Consider the following 18556-nt stretch of genomic DNA (forward strand, 5'->3'; position numbering starts at 1 on the left):
GCTTGTGTATCTTAAGTACCCAAACTGTATCGATTTTATGAATTCTGATTAAAAATTCATCCATGCTTTATGTTTGAAATTATGACTATAATAAGAAAATAATTCATCTAGTCTTAAATAATTCATCAACTTTATGGGAACTTATTAAAATAGATTTCGCTTTTGGAGTAAGTTAGTAGTTCAAGGTGTATCTCCGAAAATTATGTCTGTGTCTTAATAAACATTTAAAGAAAGCTTTATTTTTTGGAGGTCTGTTTTGGATAATTTAGTAGAAAGGATGGGTGGAAATGGAAATGATGATTGATGTGAAGCCTGAAAGGAACACGGAGTTGAATTCGTCCCACATTTGAATCTCGCTATCCTGAATTCACCTTTTCTACGTTATTTGCCTTTCGGGAAGGACATGAGACTTTTTGGATGGCTAGTCTAGTCGTGCGATAACAATATTCAGCACAGATTTTGCTAATCTCAAATTAATTCAGACCCAAAAATTAAATCAATGCATTGACGCCCTATTTAGAGTTGTAATACATTGCATTAGCATGTAGATCTACAATCTGAATTAGCATTTGCAATCTACACAGTAACATTAGTTAGTCAATAGACATTTAAACAAACCAGACCACCATGAAAATTTGATAACACTTACGTCCTTTAATTCACTTTAATTCTACTCATGTTTATCGGCGATTGTGCATCGTAAAAATAATAAAGCGTGATAAGCTGTTTTGCCTACAATTTACAATCAATTTCATTCGCTAAATTTATACTGAAATATTGGAATGTGCCATCCTAAAATATCACGTTTTAGAATAGTTTTATGACCTACTTTTGATGCCTTTATTTGAGAATTTCCTTCCTCAATTACTTGTGTGCTTATGAATTGTTTCATGGACATGTGGATGGATCTGCTTTATATTTATATTAAGCTTGTCATAATTTGAAGAATCGATAATAAGTATTTGATGCTGGAGAGGCTTGGCTTCCGAGAAGGCCCCGCCGCGGAAGTCTAAAGGCTCTGCTTAACCTCTTTTATCAACATCAAATGAAATGCATAAGGCGGTGGTCCACATGATTGCCAAATTAAGTCAGGTATATAAAAGAGGCTTTGCGTAGCTTTTACAATTCCGTGGCGGATCCTTCTTCATTCGTGTCACTTGGAGCTGTGTCTGAAGGCTTCCTGAATTGTCTCTACAACTTTGTATCAGTTTGATAATAATCCATAAAATATTATGATTAGATAAAGTTAGAGATGTGGACCATAAAATGCCATTATTCAGCCTTTAGTCCTGTAAATTGTAACCAGCAATAGACTTAAACAAACAATTTACAAAAACTGAGAAAATGTAGTAAATTATGCCTGTTCTACAAATAAAAAACATAGTGACAACGACAGGTGGTCAAGTAAACAACAGAGCACTTCATGACATGGATAGAAATACAGTCGAAATTTATCCATAACCCAAATTATAATAGCACATTTACTTAATCTAAACGAATATCAAAACTTTTCCACAACTTTCATCCAAACATTCAATTTTTCATGACTTTTTTTTTATCAAAAACACAAAAACTGTGCCTAAAGTAATCAAAACGTAGACAAACTAGCGCTTGAAAAATATAAATGTATGGAATCTAGATCATCGAAAGTAATTGGGTCAATCATGTAGGTGTAAAGACGCTCAATATTGTTTTGTATCACGATTGTAATCAACCATTTTTTTTGAGTATTTCGTTGATACCCATAGCCTCTTCTAATTTAGTTCCATTCGAAATTTGTTATTGTGTATTTTTTATGAGACACCGAAAAAGATTTAGACCCACGAGATATAGACATTTATATCTATTTTTTGCGTTGCTTCAGGTAGGTCAGGGGTGATCAAATTACGCGGTGTGGAACGAATGAAATCGAAAGTTTTTTGTGTTTTTTTTTTTGCGATTCAGTGGTGTTGTGGTCAAGCATAGGAAGATGTGTAGTCAATAATTTATAATTTGAAGGCAGATGTGGATTGGATGGTTGAACAGGGACTGTATATTGTGGGTCAGCGATACATTCAAATTCAGGCTGTTTCAGGCAATATAATATGTATGGCCTGCATAATAGGCTATGCATAGTAATTATGGTGGTTGCTAGGGAGAGTTTGGGGACGACTTCCCTCCTCCCCTTGCCCCCTTCCGACAATTCCGCTTAGCAACCGCATTGGCATTTCTGTACCATGATTTTCACCATTTGATTGTTAGAAGGATACTATCTGAGAAGACTGTCCCGGTGCCTTATAGACATAGCCACATACAGACACTAAAACCTCTTCCTTACGTCACTGTCTGCAACCAACTCTCAATAAATCACGCGTGAATTAGCGAACAGATTATTCCTTTGCCTAACAACATGTTTATTCCGAAAATTAGTTCAAGCAGCTCTGCGGTAGACTTTAAGATACAAATCTATCGTGTTAACCAAACCTGCGGAAAATGCGCAATTTTTTATTATGTGCAATAAATTTTTATCTTATTTGATCGTTGATCCAACATCGAAAAAAAATAATAATATGAAAAGAAATTGGGGCGATCTAGGTCTGTATTATGAAAGAACGTATATATACGTATCTTTAATTGAATTGGACTTTTTTTTTGTGAAGAAAATAAGAGAGAGGGAGCAAAAGAGACGTAAAAAAAAAGTTGATCCTTGGAGCTTCGAATGGAAATTTTCACTTTTTTTTCGACATGTTATACAATAAATTGCCCATAATATATATACATATATTTCTTATCGAAATCAACCTCCTCTCATCCTTAGCTCATAGTTGTTTACTAGTGCTACAATATTTAAAACAAAAATATATATAAAAAATATAATTAAAACAAAATAAAGGAAAAACTAGGTCAGTAGAACGCTCTAGTGTTCTTTGCATTTTTGATATTTTTTTTTCATAACCTTTAGAAGAGAAGCTCGTGTATTCTCATGCTGAACATTTCAATTCTCTTCTTTTTCTTCTTATGATAAGTTGTATAAGAATGCAGCAGCAGCGTATGACTCCAAAAGGAAAATTCATATTCAAGCTTTGACTTAAAAACGACATAAGACATAAAAATCAAAATTTTATAATTTTTTTTTTTTGGGTGTATGAGTGGGGTCTTTAAAATAAAAATTGAGCTTTCGTAATATATTCATATTATTGTTGTTATTTTATTACTACAAATATATTTTTTTTGGGTAGGTTCTGTAAATATCTCAACTTTTCACTTTCGTTTTCACGACTCATGGGAATACATATTGTAATGTGGCTGAGAAAGTGTACGGGTTGTATTCTATAAAAGAATATCCAGCTATTCAAAAAAGATTTCGGTACCTTGCCGATTTTAATTTTATTATTTAAACACATGGCCTGTATATCCCCCATATACAGACTCACAATAAAATAAAAAAATTGAGCAGCACACACGCTTGATTCTCGCTCTCTCGCAAATAAAATAATATTACGAAAATTTGCTTTAGCTATAGCTGTGTGTGAAGCATAAGTCTCTTGAATTAAAATGAAAATTAAGTAGGTCGCCACACTTTCACTTATTTTTTTTTTCTTACCAATACATTGACAATATTGTCATAATATATCGTAATCTTATAGCCAAGTAGATGTACATAAAGTGAGAGAATAGCTTTTTTTATGTTTGTGTAGCATATCCAAAAATATTTTTTTTTCTTGCACAAGCTAACTGGAAGTTTTCATCGAAAACGTTTTTAAGACAAATATAAGTACATGCCCGAAAAGACATAAATTTAGTATGTTGTAACTGCGTTTTTTTAATTTTTTTTTTCTTTCTTCTTTTTTGCCTTTTTGCATCATTCGCCTTTTTGGTGTGTTTCTTATTATTTCTTTTGCTTACTCTCGTCAATATTAAAATATTAAAAAAAAGAAGAAATAAAAAAAATTATTTTCACTTTCAAGTTGTTCATTTAAAAAACATCACATACAAACATTTTTTGTGTATTATTCGCCTATACTCGTATATGAGTATATGGTGGAATAAATGTCAGTAACATAATGAATAAAATGAAATCGAAAGTGATGAATACACAAGAATGTGTCATTCAAATTCATATATTTTTTTGGACTTCTTTTTCTTTTGTTTCTTGTAAAGATCTTGCTTGAGTTAATTGACGACTGATATGCAAGACATTACTGCATTCATGTTCTCATCTAGAGGTTCTACAGTCTCGAGAGTCATGCGACTCACTTTTATTTTACATTTGATTGAGCTTAATGATTATTACTCTTGTTACTTGTTATTATGTTACGAAAGTCTCATACTACGCACAATTTTCACGTCATTACTACAATATTGTTAGAGATCCGGCTTAAATAGACGAAATATTAAGAAATTTACAATTTAAGTACGAACCTGTATTGTTCATTTACATGAGCATGGCTTATAAACTTGTTCACTTTTTTGATTTAGGAAATTTTTAAGTATTTGCAAAATTAAAGGCGTATAGAAATTAGATTTTGGATTTCTTTTTGATATGTCTGCGTATTTTATTTTTTGGACTTTCCATTAATGAAATGGTACACTCATGAGTGCATTATGGTAGGGTATGAACGTGATTAATGTCTGACGAGATGAAAATGTTTTTTTTTTTTTTTTTGAATGATTTAATGATTTAACTTTTTGAGCTAGAGATGATGTGTTGCTCATTGTTATGAAATAGCTGGTGTATAATCCCGTCAAGCATGGGAGGCAGATATTTATAGACTATGGATTATTAAGAAACTTCAACTCTACCAAAATTACTTAATTAAATCAAAATCTAATAATAATGAGATTTAGCTATTATTAAAAAAGGGATAAAGCGTAGAGAATGACAGACAAATGCTGATAATTATATTTATAACTAACGCATAATTCCGTCAAGCATGTTGGGAAGATTTTAATTTGATGGTTTCCCGTGCTTTTATAATTATATGAGGAGTTATATTATTGGGGTAGGGGTCTCAAAAAGCGGAATGACAGAAAAATAGAAAGGCTTTTTTAATTATCCTGAAGCAACCTAATCCTATCCCAGGATTTATTTAATCATGTCCTTAATTCAAACTGAAAAGTGATACTCCATTCTGAGAAGAGGGATCTACATATATACCCTAGCAATTCCAATCATGGTTCATCTTGTTTCATAACTTTACAGACTTACAGATCAATTGTGATCCAAAATCTCCCTTAAATATCAGAATCATGCCCTAACTTAACAATACTTAATTTGATATTTGATATCAAATACCAATGGAGGAGCTAAGTTAGGTGAGAACTGGAAGAAAGAACTCTTCTTATGCATTTTGGTGTCTTAAAGATTCCATTCGGTCTCGTTTCCCATTTTGTTAACCTCTGGTCAAGACTTAGAATTTGTATGGAGTCGAATTGACTCGAGTCGACTCTTCCATACAAAACTCCCGAAAACTTCAAGCTCTGCTGTCGAGAGTCTAAGCATAGCACTTTGGTTGTCACTTACAAATGACCCTCAGCAATTAAACCGAAAAATTAACTCCAAAAAAAAAAGTTGGTATTAAGAAATTCGATCAACGTACAATATGACAAGTGTTGGTAATAATATAGAGGATTTCACTGACCTACTACAATGGAAATATTAAAGTCGTGTCTATCTTTTGGCAGATTATTGTATTTAGTGACGATGATTTTCATGAAATTGTGATTATTTTATTTTATGAGACTTGAGATATAATATTATTAAGTAATGTCATAAGGAACCGCTAAAAATGCGAGATTTGACTCTCATCCCTTTCCAATAATTCTGACTCAATTTATAGAGAAATTTTCCGTTCTTATTCTCGTCTGCAATCAGGGAAAAAAAAGACATTTTCTCTCTCGTCTTATATCAAATAAAATTGTTTTTAAATTGTTTGTTCAATGTTCTTTATGTATTAAATCAATCTATAGTCAGAGATATATACAGAGATATTTTTACGAAATTTACCAAGTTTTACATCATCGAACAGTTTTTTTTTTACTTCTCTCATGCATTTTTTTTTGTTGCGATCTACGATTGCGACGACGACCTAACCAAATAAAAAAAATTGAGCGTGGAAAGATATACTAAAGAAAATGGAAATATAGGTTAGTAATGATTTTTCAGTAAGTCATTGTAGATTTCTCTCTCATATTGAGTCTCTCTCGTATTTCTACGATGTACATACATACAACATTTATTAGTATTAGTATCGAATACTCTCAATTTCTCTCACAATATTGTACTATACGAAATATATATTTTATTTTACTATACCCGATTACAGAACTTAAGTTTTTAAAAGTTAAATAGTTTTCTTCATTCTCTCAGCTTTATTATTTTCCATTATTATTCATTTTTTTGTTGTTGCTGCTGCTAGTTGTTATTTTCATTTCAGGCTACATACATAAAATAAAAAAAAAATAAAATTGTGTGTAGTATACACTCCACACGAGTGAATTGGATTTTTCGAAAAAAAATATTTTTCGACTTTTATTCAGTTTTCAAATTTTGCCAGTGAATGTCGCATGTTTCGGTCATTCTCACAAAAAAATATATATAATATTATATTGTTTTTATAATTTCATAAATTCGTATTAATACAAAATATTGTTGTACATCGAAAGGAACAAAAAATATTAAAAAAGTTTTTGCGTTTTTTATACCCAAAAATATAAAATAATAAATTAAAGACGAGTGTGTACTTTCATATATCGATATTTTTCATACGGAAAAAAATAGAAAAAAAATATAGATTTTGAATATGCCGGGATGTGCTAAGGACTTTTCATAGTTCAAGTTATTACGCAAAAATTATTTGGTGCTCAATATTTTCTTGAAGAAGAAACAAAAAATCCTTAAAAATTAATTGTGATACAGAGTAAAAAAAAGAAGGAATAAAGTAGACTCGGGAAGTGCTGTATGATATCAAATATTAAGGCATACAGAGTGTTTGATAACAAGCTAAAATATTGTTGACTCTCTGAACAGAAGAGAAGAAAAAAAATTGCAAATTTAAAGTTAAAATAATTAAAAAAAAACATACACAAAAATGAATTTTAAAGTTTATATTGAGAGTGGATGAATAAGAGACCATAATTGACACAATAATAAGTGCAAATAAGAATAAATTGAATAGCAAAGGATAATATGAAATTGCACAAAAGGAAATAAGTTTTAGTTCCGTCCTATTCACAAGTTTCATTCATGACCAGAAGTGAATATAACTGACATAAAAAAAAAAAACAAAAAAAAATTTAATTAAATTATATTATCGACATCACAGAATTATTATATATTATACACAGAGAAAAGTTAAAATAAAAAAGTAAAGGAAATGTTATTAGACATGGAGCAACATTCGGCTTCATTAATGTTAAGTGTATCACCTTTTGCAATTCTCAATGAGGGAACGGGCCAATCATCGATAGGACATTTAAATAATAATAGTTCATCAAATAACAGCTCTACAAGTAACAATAGTTCAAGCATGCAAGTGCCTCCGCCACATTACAATTCGTACAATCCGAGTGGTGCCACAAATTTGGCACAACATTTAAATAATAATAATAATAGTAGTAATAATAATAATAATAATACGACGTTAAATAATAATAATAATAATAACGGCAACAACAATAATAATAATAATAATAATAATAATTCAACATCATTGCCACCCCCAACAACAAATAATTCAAATCAGCATCAGCAACAATCGTCAAATAATCAAACTTCCAACAATTATTACATGTACAGTTTCGATTCTCAATATATGTTTTCAACAGGTTATCACGGTGATAATAATTCGGCTAATAATCAACAAAATTATATATCACTATTACCAACAGTCGGCAATGGAATTGCCTCATGTGATCAGACAGATCTACGCGATCTAATTGAAGAAATGTGTCCTGTGTGCGGTGATAAAGTGTCAGGCTATCATTATGGTCTGCTCACATGTGAGTCGTGCAAAGGATTTTTCAAACGCACTGTACAGAATAAGAAAGTTTATACATGTGTTGCCGAACGTAGTTGTCATATTGATAAAACACAGAGGAAACGATGTCCTTATTGCCGGTTTCAAAAGTGCTTGGAAGTTGGAATGAAACTCGAAGGTGAGTGTTGTATCTTTTCAACGGTTAAAATTTGAATCAAGTTGAGTTGAAAATTCGTTAAAAATTTGAATTATGCAATAGTAAGCATTGAAATATGTGATCAAGGTAATTTCCAGAGAAATTCATTCAATTTTTAAAGAGAAATTGTGTGGAAAATCGATAATATTTGTGTTATCAGAAAAGTCATGTAGGAAAGGTTCTGAACATGATTAAAGTACACATATGAGAAGATATCCTAAATATCAGTTTGTGTATGTTCGTCAACAACAATAAATCATCATAAATGGCATAAATGTATGCACATCCTAGTAAATAAATTTTGTAGAACGAAAAGGAAAAAAAAATTCTTTGGAAAACAATGAAATCATAAAATAGTCAATAGCAGCACATACGAAGTGGAAAAAAAGAGAGAGAAATTCTTGGTATGTGCTGAAAATATTTTTAACTTTCGAAAATAGCGCAATATAAAAAATTTTATTGTAGGATCCTTCATAAAAGTTAATTATTGTTTAAGAAAAAATCTTACCTTACTTTTGCCGATCTATGTCCTTATTCACTTTCTTCTTCCATTATGTGACCTGAAATCGTTTGAATACAAAATTTATTTACAGTTGTTGTTATGTTTATGATGGCCAATAAAATTCTTTCTTATGAGTAAATAATTTTCGACAACAACTAAACAAACATAAGAAATTATTGCACACAATTCCTTGCTGTTTGTTTTCTCTTCTGCTTCTTGTTCTTCCTAATTTTATAATCATTTGCTGTCTTATAAGACTGGAAAATCTTTTCTTATATGAATTCAAGGTGCTTTAATTCACACGTCTCTCTGTGCCTATAAGACTTCCAAAAAATCTTACACAATTTGACATTACGACATAAAACTCAGACCTGATGATGACTAATCGTTTGATCCAAATTTAGAAAATATTCATGCCGCGAGAACTCAAGGTTGTAAAAAAGGATGCACAGCTGCTACAAACTTTTCAATCCTCGAAGCAATTTCAATCTAATTTACATACACACTTATTATATGAGCTGTTAATTGCAAATTTTTAGATTTTTTCAATGTTTACTTTGACTTAAAATTCTAGAAGAACTTATTTTTCCCGCCATTTTTCTATTGCTCAAAATTTTCTAGATAAATCTATTCTGTAGAAATTAATTAGCATAATGAAAAGCTTCCCATTCCTGACTACATCAAAGATTCTCTTTTTGAAGAGTCATCTTCAATCATGTCTCTATGCTTTATTATGTAACATTTTCTCCAATATGTCTCTGAGCGTTTGCTATAAAATTGACATAGATAAGTAGATTATAGTTACAGAAGATATTTTCGAGGAAAACTACATTTAATTGCATGAGGATTACTTTGTAAAATTGTGTTAAAATATGGAACAAGGATCACAGCATCAATTTTCATATTCAAGACTTTAATTAGCATATATTTAAATTTAATTGCGGTATTCGTCCTTCCTTCTGGGTGCTCTATATTTCAATCTAGTGCATCCTTTAAGAACAGAAGTGACTCAGTTGGATAATAATATTGACTTTAATTTTGCGACATTTTGTTTTGATAGCATAAGCTTCATTTTTATGTCACTGGGTCATAAAAAGTCTGTCTAGAAAATTTTTATATATCCAACTGATCTTCCTAGAAGCGATAATCCAAACAGTAAAAAGAGTCCGAATATGTTTAAGGGAACCCACATGTGATGCATATTAAGAAAATTTTTGAGATTCAGTAGGTGACTAAGCTTGGGCTTAAAATACTCAAAACCAATGCAATGGAACAGCTACTCAATAGTATGGCACGTGTACATGTTATCATAAATGATTTTGCGTTAATTACTATGAAAAATTTATTAATTGCGCATTACGACTATGCAAAGGAACATGAAGAACATTGTTATTGTTAAACTTGTTGTTTTTTATAGAGCTAAAAGTTTTGTGGATGTGGATATGCATAAATCTTTTATTAGGATCCTTTTTTCGAGATATGAAATTATTTTGAATAAGTTACGGATGGATATTAGATTTACATTATGTAATTCAATAGTTATCATCTCCAACTAGCCAAACTAACTGAGGGGTATCAAAAAGTAAGGCATGGCGTTGATGTACATTGTGATTTTTGAGATCCAGTTCAATTTTAAATTGGAGCATTTGGATTACATCCATAAGGAGACTATTCAGCATATGATGCAAACTCAAATGGTATCGCACGTGGAATCAAATGTGATTCATATTTGCCTGCCTAACATGATTGGAAAATCCCAAAATTTCAACATCCCAATCTAGTTCCTGAAACTAGAAAGCTCAATATCAATTAAGCATAACGACTAAGTAGTCTGTAAGTTAAAACAAGTTAAGCTTCAATTATGACGTTCAGCAATAGGAATGTCAGTTATTTCCTATTCTCTGAATTTCAACAAAGTTTATAGCTTTTGAATACTTAAATTGAGTCTTACTAGCAATTATGCAAGGATATGAGTAGATGTTAAGTGGGTATTGTCCTTTCTCTTACTCAAAAGATCACAAAGAGTCAAAAAGGCCAAAATGTTAAGTAACACGTAACTCTTATGACAATTTCGGCACCTGGCTGTGCCATGAGTTTCACTTCCAATTCTGAACATTCCACAGGCATTTCCAATAAATTATTAAAAGTATATTACCAAAAAATTAATCCACAATTAAGAAACTTGAAATTTAAGACTTGTGACACAATAGCATTGCCAAGTATACAGTAGTAAGGCATAAATTCAATTCCATAAGAATTCATTTTAAAATTCCTTTAAAAATTACATAAATTAAAATATTTCTTGGTGTAATTCATCCCTGTGAAATGGCAATCATAGCTCCATTCCCATGACAACTCTGTGGCTATTAAAGACTCATAAAACTAAAGTAAAGTTAATAGCATTACCAAAGATTGGTAAATTACAAGTAAAGTTAAAAAAATTACTGCATTTTTTTCACTTCTGTGGATGTAAAGTAATAAAAAAAATTTTCTATTATTTATGTATCTCGTTCGTACTGGCAAATATGCATTAAATACATGTCGAGAGTTTATGAGGCAATGTGCATATTATCCTTGTTAAATGACCAATTTACTTATGACTGGCCAAGTCAGAGGGCTTGGTTGCCTGTAAATTTAATTACTGGCTTGCAGTTGGCTTTGTCAAAAACTTAATTTCAGTGATTGATTGCTGTTGGGGTTTGTTCATCAATGACGTCTAGCTCTTGCATGGATTTAGACTGTCTTGATCTGCTGGAATCCATTGCTAAGCTCATGCAATAGTTGCTTGAAAGTATGATGGACGTCATTTATGAACGTCCCCAAATTAAATTCAGTTCCAAAATCAAAAGTCATAAAGGATCGAGTTCATTACACAACGCAGACATTTCAATCCCACACTCTCACCACCTGAATCAAGTGTACTTCACTCATCAATACATCCATTTGTTACTCAACAGTCATCATACAACAAGAAATTAATCCAATCATGATTGATTTCTTAAGCGTGAAGAATTCTGTCTAGGATTATCATTTTCATATGCAACTGCATCAGTCGCGCATTAATGTAATGTTAAGCTATTACAAGTTCAAACTCAAATATAATAAGATGCCGTAATCGACGCGCCGAAAGCCTCAAAAAAATAAATTAATCTCATATAAACTTCCAAGCCAAAAAGAAACAAATATTGCATTCATACATACAGTCATGTATGTAGACATTCAGTTAAAGTAATTTTACTTTCAATTTTTATATATTGGTAAACTTAAAAAAGTAATTTCCAAATTTAAAAGCATGAAAAAAATTGCTTGCAACAGAGAGAAGCGAACAGCACACAGAAAAAAAAAGACCTACAGAAAGGGAAAAGCGACAGCATCGTTCTCTCTTCTTCCTTCCGTTGAGTTGAAGCCATCGCTGCAAGTATGGTTGTCTCATTTGATTGACCTACTTTACAAACATTATTTTCATTTCGTCGTAACTGTACGTGCTCGCTTTTTTTGCTGTGTATATGTATATAAATATATATATTTTGTACATATATATATACATAAATTTTATAAGTATAAAAAAATATTATATCATACTCAAAAATTTATAATTGCGAAATAATTTTCAAAAAAATATCAAGCATGTATCGATGCCATGATGCCCTTATTGAAAAAATTATTGAGACTTTGTTTTTTGGCTGTGTTGTCCTGAAAAAAAGAAAATTTCATTACACGCCCAACTACTTATTCCTCACATGTTCCTTCACACTTTTCATTCTTCATGCTGTTCTTTAATGCCTGCTTTAAATTTATTTTCATATGGATTCGTTCGTAAATGACGTACAAATGACGTGGTTTGCTGTAGATCAGTGGTGGGCAACCTGTGTGTTGTAGGACAAAACATGAAACTTCTACACTAGTGTGCCACGACACACAGGTTGCTCTAGATATATACATAACCTCAAAAATTGACCAATTTTCGAAAATAGACACCATTTGGCAACATCCCCGACATGAGCGTTTACATTAAAATAATAATAAAAAAATCCTCGAAATCACTAATGGAACTGCTTCAAATGTGAGAGAAGAAAAAAAAAACTACGAATTTGAATTGAAGAAAAAAATTAAAGCTTCGTAAATCTGTTGACCTAGTTTTCAATTTCATTTTGCAATTTATGACATACACAAGGTTTTTAAGCTCTTTTTTCAAGCTACATGTGTGCATGTATACTCTTTCAAAATGATTTTCATTTTTTTTTTTTTGAGGTAAATGCAGACACAAAAAAAAAATAATTTTAAAATTAACAAACAAAAAAAATTTAAAATTTTTATCAAAAACGATTAGAATAAAAAACAACAAAAAAAAAGTTGTTAAAAAATAATTTTCGTACTTATATTTACATTAAATTTATAACTCACGTATATTATTATGTTTTTGTGTCAAGGATCGTTTTCAAGTAATTCATTAATTAGTGGCTGTATGTAGTTGTAGCGTGCTTGTTCGCTTGCTTGCTTGCGCTCATACTATGAAAAAAACTATATTTTATTTTCTATTTAATAATAATAAAACAAACGTAAATTTTCATTGAAAAAGAGTCAAAGAAAAATGAGTATTAAAATGCTTAAGTGATATTGTTGTGGATTTGCAAATACTTTATTGCTATTTGTCTTAATGGATTTTGCTAGATTGAGTTGTTAAATCCACAGGATTTCGCTAATGTTATAGCAAATTAAATGAAATTTTTTCCTATTTCTCAAAGATTTATTTTTAATTTGATAAATGTTTGAAATTGACGAATTTGCTGAATCAGCTGAATTCAGCTCGTTTGTCCCAATTCAGCTCATTTGTCCAAATTCAACACTTTTGTTTGAATTCAGATGATTTTGGCTAAATTGACTGAATTCAGTTGAATTGACTGAATTCAGCTGAATTGACCAAGTTCAGCTAAATTGACTGAACTATTAAAGTTTAGCTGAATTGGCAAAGTTCAGCTGAATTGGCAAATTCTAACCAATTGCCTAAAATGAGCAAAATTTATTGAATTTAGCAAAATTAACTAAATTCAGCGAAGTTGAGTAAGATCTGTTGAACTCGAAGAATTCAGCTGAATTTGCAAAGCTAAGCTAGTTTAGTGAAGATAAGCTGAATTAGTCCAAAGTACGTTAAGTATCATGAGTTCAGTAAATGTTCCAAGACTCAGTTCAACTCTCATGAAAAATAAAGATTTACTGACCCAGTCGAGTAACAAGTTTCATATCACCAACGTCATATCCAATCTCTGATGATTGTTCGATACTCTTAACAGACAGCTTCTTGTGCAGAAAAAACATGAAGTAAAACATCCAATTAAGGAAAATCACAAAAAAGAGTAACTGAAAATTTTCCCAACGATTTCGCGGACCATAAAGACAATCGCCAACATAATCCAGCATATATCCTTATATTGTATTCAAAAATTTTAGTTCACTTAAAGCTTAAAAAACTTTATCACGTGACAATCTTTTGCCTTTATGCCTTCATTTCTTTAACACACAAATGAAAAAAAGTCTTCTGTCTGGCTTTCCCCTCTACTTTTTCTCTCATACTTTTACTCGTCTGCAATGATTATGTAACGCGCTTCAGAAAGCCGACATGCTATTTAACCAAACGTGAAAAGAAAGAGAGAAAGAGAAAAAGTAAAATAAAATATAATAATTGACGCGTCGCGTTCAATACAATACATTACATGCAAAAACTACTTGCACTTTCTTTAACATGCTTTTGCTAAAATATAAAATCATTCGAGATTTACAGAAGGCAGTGAGATTATAAAATGATAATTATGGTCGGAAATTATCGCATCTACTTATTATATATATGGAATTGATTTTCATTCAGACTTTTGAAATAATAATATAAAAATGAGAGTATGAATTTTAATTAGTTTACGATATGCTTCTTTTATTGCTTACACAAAGGATAAAATATAAATATCGGCTGTCGGACAGACAGATATTTTTAATGACTTGCTATAAATTTTAAAACTTAATGACACAATCGTTGTTTTAAAAATTACACAAAAATATCGAATTATGCAAGAAATTTTGAGGATTTTTGTCTACTGGATCATGTAATAAATGTTAAAAGCTAAGCTTAATACTCTAAATTTAATTTATTTCAATCTATAAATTGTCTAATATCAATCCTTGACCAAGAATCGGCCAAATACCCCAAATTCAATTATTAAACAGATTAAGAATATCTTAGACAAGCAAATATTGGCACTAAACTACGTTTAGTTTGATGATTGATCAGCAACAAACAAAACTTACCTTGAGTAACGTAATAAATTTACCTTGAATTTCTACACTTTGTTGTGAATCGCAAAAATATTTACAATTTAATTCTTTACTATTTAGATAATGCAGATTATCAATGACCTAGTATTTTTTCTTCTAATAGCTGAGAATGTTCTTTCTAAGTATGCATTGAAAATTCATGAAATGATCATTTAATATGGATTTTGTTGGGATCTTGGAGAGAATTCTATAATGTATTTATGGGCATATATGTAATAAATCAAATATCAAGTTCGAACCGGCATCAAGTCCATTTGACACTGTGCTGAAGTCAGGCTTTATATGATATCTGGGATAAAGCTTAAGTGACATCTGTAACTGACTCAATCGAGTCTGTCACTACTTCCCGCATCTATCAGCAGTCTTCGATCACACAAAATGCCAAGATCCAAAAAAACCAGAAAAATCCAGTTTAGAGATTGATAATCATTCAAACTTCTAGTACAGACCATGTTAAAAGGATATGCTAATCCTTTGCAAGTCTTGACCCAAAAAAGCTACACAAAAATCCAAAATTCTTCATTTTCGTCACTTCCCAAAAAATTAGTAAATATAATTGATGATAATTGCGACAACAAATTAATCAGCTCTAATTTCTATTGATAAGAGAACAAAAAAGTATGTCACGAAATATACAGAAGAATTAGGTCAGTAAGTCAACATTAGTTACTCACCGGTCGGAAAACGCATCTAATTAAAAATCCAGTTTACTATGACGTAAAAACTATGATCTTGAAAAATTTTCACAATAACAACAACTTTTATGGCATCTCATCATTAATTCGAGGACTTTTGAAATTTCAAACTCGCTATATATTTTTCGCAATGCATTTCTAAACGTCCCTCAAAATTTGCAAATTAATATTTCATTAAATCCACACCAATATTGATATTTTACTAACATTAATCAAGTTGTCGTCGTTGTTGTTGTTGCTATTTCTCATCACAATCTCCTCGACTGTATTATTTTTTTGCATGATAGAAATCAAAGTATTTCAAGGATATTTTTCTATTAGAAAAATTTAGGTCATGATCATTAGATAGAGAAGGCGTCACACAACGAATACAGAGAAGAAAAAAAAAGCAAGCAAGCAAGCAAGTGAATGAAGAAATTTTTTTATGCTTAATGGAATTCATATATTCACATATTACAACATACCACCGAAAAAAAAAGAAGCAAAGAAGAAGTAGAAATAATAATAATAATACCTAAACGGAAAGAATGGAAATAAAAGTTTATTTTTTTTTCTTCTCTATTTGTCTATGAATCGTTGTTTTTTTAACACCAACACAGAAAGCTTTGAGCTATATACACATTATGGCGTGTAGCTTTTAATATTTATTGAATGAAAAGAGAAATGAGAGAAGCAAGAGAAATGTCGAATTATGCAATAGAAAACAAGAATAGTATTATAAATGGAAATAGTGGTGAAAGCCTTGACTTAAACTTGGCCTACTTAGTAGACTCGCTTATGTTATAGATATTTCAATGAAAGTAAAAGTGCTATTAAATCATCTTGTTGTACTAGTTTCGATGAATCGTGTATTAAGTTTTCACTTTTTTTTCTTTACAGCTGTAAGAGCCGATAGAATGCGTGGTGGTAGAAATAAGTTTGGACCAATGTACAAGCGTGATCGGGCACGAAAACTACAAATATTGAGACAGCGTCAATTAGCATTACAAGCCTTACGTGGCTCAATAAGTGGTACTTCTTCAAATACAGGACCATTAAGCGAAGGCGCTCAATCACAATTATCACCATCAAATTATCCACCGTACACTAATATGCACATTAAACAAGAAATTCAAATACCACAGGTAAAGCTCCAAAGACTACTTAAGCCATTTGTTTTATTAATATTCTCCTACATCATTTATGTAAATTAGGTATCATCACTTACATCCTCACCCGATTCATCTCCAAGCCCTCTAATAGGACACATTAACATTAGTCAAAATCACGCTCCTTCAACAACGTTACCCAATAATGGAACATCAACCTACACTACAACAACTACAAATGCAAATATACAAAATACAATGGCTGATTCAAAGATATGGATGGCTAATTCAACAACTGCATCACCACATTCACTTAGTCCAAAAGCTTTCAGTTTCGATGGTATTAATCCATCAAGTACGGCAGAATCTAGAAATACATCTGAAACTCTAAGGTGACTTACCCGAAATTAATTATAGCCATAGATATGAAATTAATGATCTTTTTAAATAAAACTTGACATTTAACAGAGTCTCACCTATGATACGTGAATTTGTGCAGTCGGTCGATGATCGAGAGTGGCAGTCATCGCTATTTTCATTACTTCAAAGTCAAACATATAACCAGTGCGAGGTTGACTTGTTTGAGCTCATGTGTAAAGTCTTAGACCAAAATCTATTTTCACAAGTCGATTGGGCCCGAAATACAATCTTCTTCAAAGATTTGAAGGTGAGTAGCTTAAAAGTCAGTTACGCAAAATTCAATTTTGTACTCAATGCAAATTTTCTCTTTTGCTCACATGCATTAATTACTTTTAGGTTGATGACCAGATGAAGCTTTTGCAGAATTCGTGGTCTGATATGTTAGTACTTGATCATTTACATCAAAGATTACATAATAATCTGCCTGATGAAACGACATTACACAATGGACAGAAGTTTGATTTACTAAGTTTAGGACTTCTTGGTGTGCCGTCTTTGGTTGATCACTTTAATGAATTGCAAAATAAATTACAAGAATTAAAATTCGATGTTGGCGACTATATTTGTATGAAATTCTTATTATTACTTAATCCAGGTAAGCATTGACATTCTTTTTTTTGACGTTACCGTTAAAGTCAAATTCAGTCATTAAAGCAAACATAAAACATAACTTTAAGGGCATAATTTACCCCTTTAGACAAGCTAAACTTATTAATTGATGCTTGTTGAAACTCTGCTGGTAACTATCCGACCACCATGGGGGTTTTGTGTTGATCAATACTCATAAACATTCATACACGAGCAATCTGTTTGCCGCCCATACAAACAAATTCATATTTTGATAAATTTGCAACGTTTCAACATTCAATGAGATGTTTATTCAAGAGAAATCTGCATACTGGATAAAAAGAACTCTTTAAAGCTTTGTTTTACTGTGATTGAAAGGTTTAAAATTAGATAAGATTGCTTAGATGAAGTTTTGCAACGGAACTTTTTTGAATTTTTCAATAATTCAGCAGTTATTCAGCGGATTTCAGTAAATTTTCATTTGTTGTAAACAAATTGAAATATTTAGTTAAAAATCGATCTATAGTTGGTCTATATAGCATTTAAATGCATTCCTAAAGAGTAGATAACCAGCATAAATGACTGAAATTTGAAGATACATCTGAGGATGATAAGAAAACACTAATAAATTGAATTATTCTCTTTAACAGCAGAGGTGCGAGGTATAACTAACCGAAAAACAGTTATCGAGGGCTATGAAAGTGTACAAGCAGCATTATTAGACTACACCCTTACATGCTATCCATCAGTAACGGTAAGACAATATCATATTTACATATTACATGACAGAAAAATAATTAATGACA

The 18556-nt window shown here is 31.0% G+C and overlaps 2 protein-coding genes across 4 annotated transcripts in view; both read left to right on the plus strand.

The window, feature by feature from the left end:
• ftz-f1 (ftz transcription factor 1) overlaps positions 1–18556 on the plus strand; it is a 39668-nt gene that overhangs the window by 16152 nt on the left and 4960 nt on the right. For 2 of the 3 annotated variants that reach the window (XR_011544776.1, XM_070645399.1), the window contains exons 2-7: positions 7807–8136; positions 16555–16799; positions 16869–17155; positions 17232–17430; positions 17520–17778; positions 18401–18504. Coding sequence is in view for 2 of the 3 variants with exons in the window: in XM_070645399.1 (XP_070501500.1) it covers positions 7807–8136; positions 16555–16799; positions 16869–17155; positions 17232–17430; positions 17520–17778; positions 18401–18504 (1424 nt within the window). In the remaining variant the exon portion in view is untranslated. The remainder of the gene's footprint in view (positions 1–7806; positions 8137–16554; positions 16800–16868; positions 17156–17231; positions 17431–17519; positions 17779–18400; positions 18505–18556) is intronic. The other variant, XM_070645400.1, reaches the window with a different exon arrangement.
• LOC139094377 (putative uncharacterized protein DDB_G0275317) lies at positions 6723–7793 on the plus strand (the record flags this gene model as incomplete). Its single annotated transcript, XM_070645417.1, has 1 exon — positions 6723–7793. A coding segment is annotated over exon 1 (438 nt), but the record flags the coding sequence as incomplete, so codon positions are not given.

Source organism: Chironomus tepperi, unplaced genomic scaffold (assembly GCF_022539635.2).
Source record: "Chironomus tepperi strain 1889 unplaced genomic scaffold, CSIRO-AGI_Ctep_v1 contig_354, whole genome shotgun sequence".
NCBI lineage: Eukaryota > Metazoa > Arthropoda > Insecta > Diptera > Chironomidae > Chironomus > Chironomus tepperi.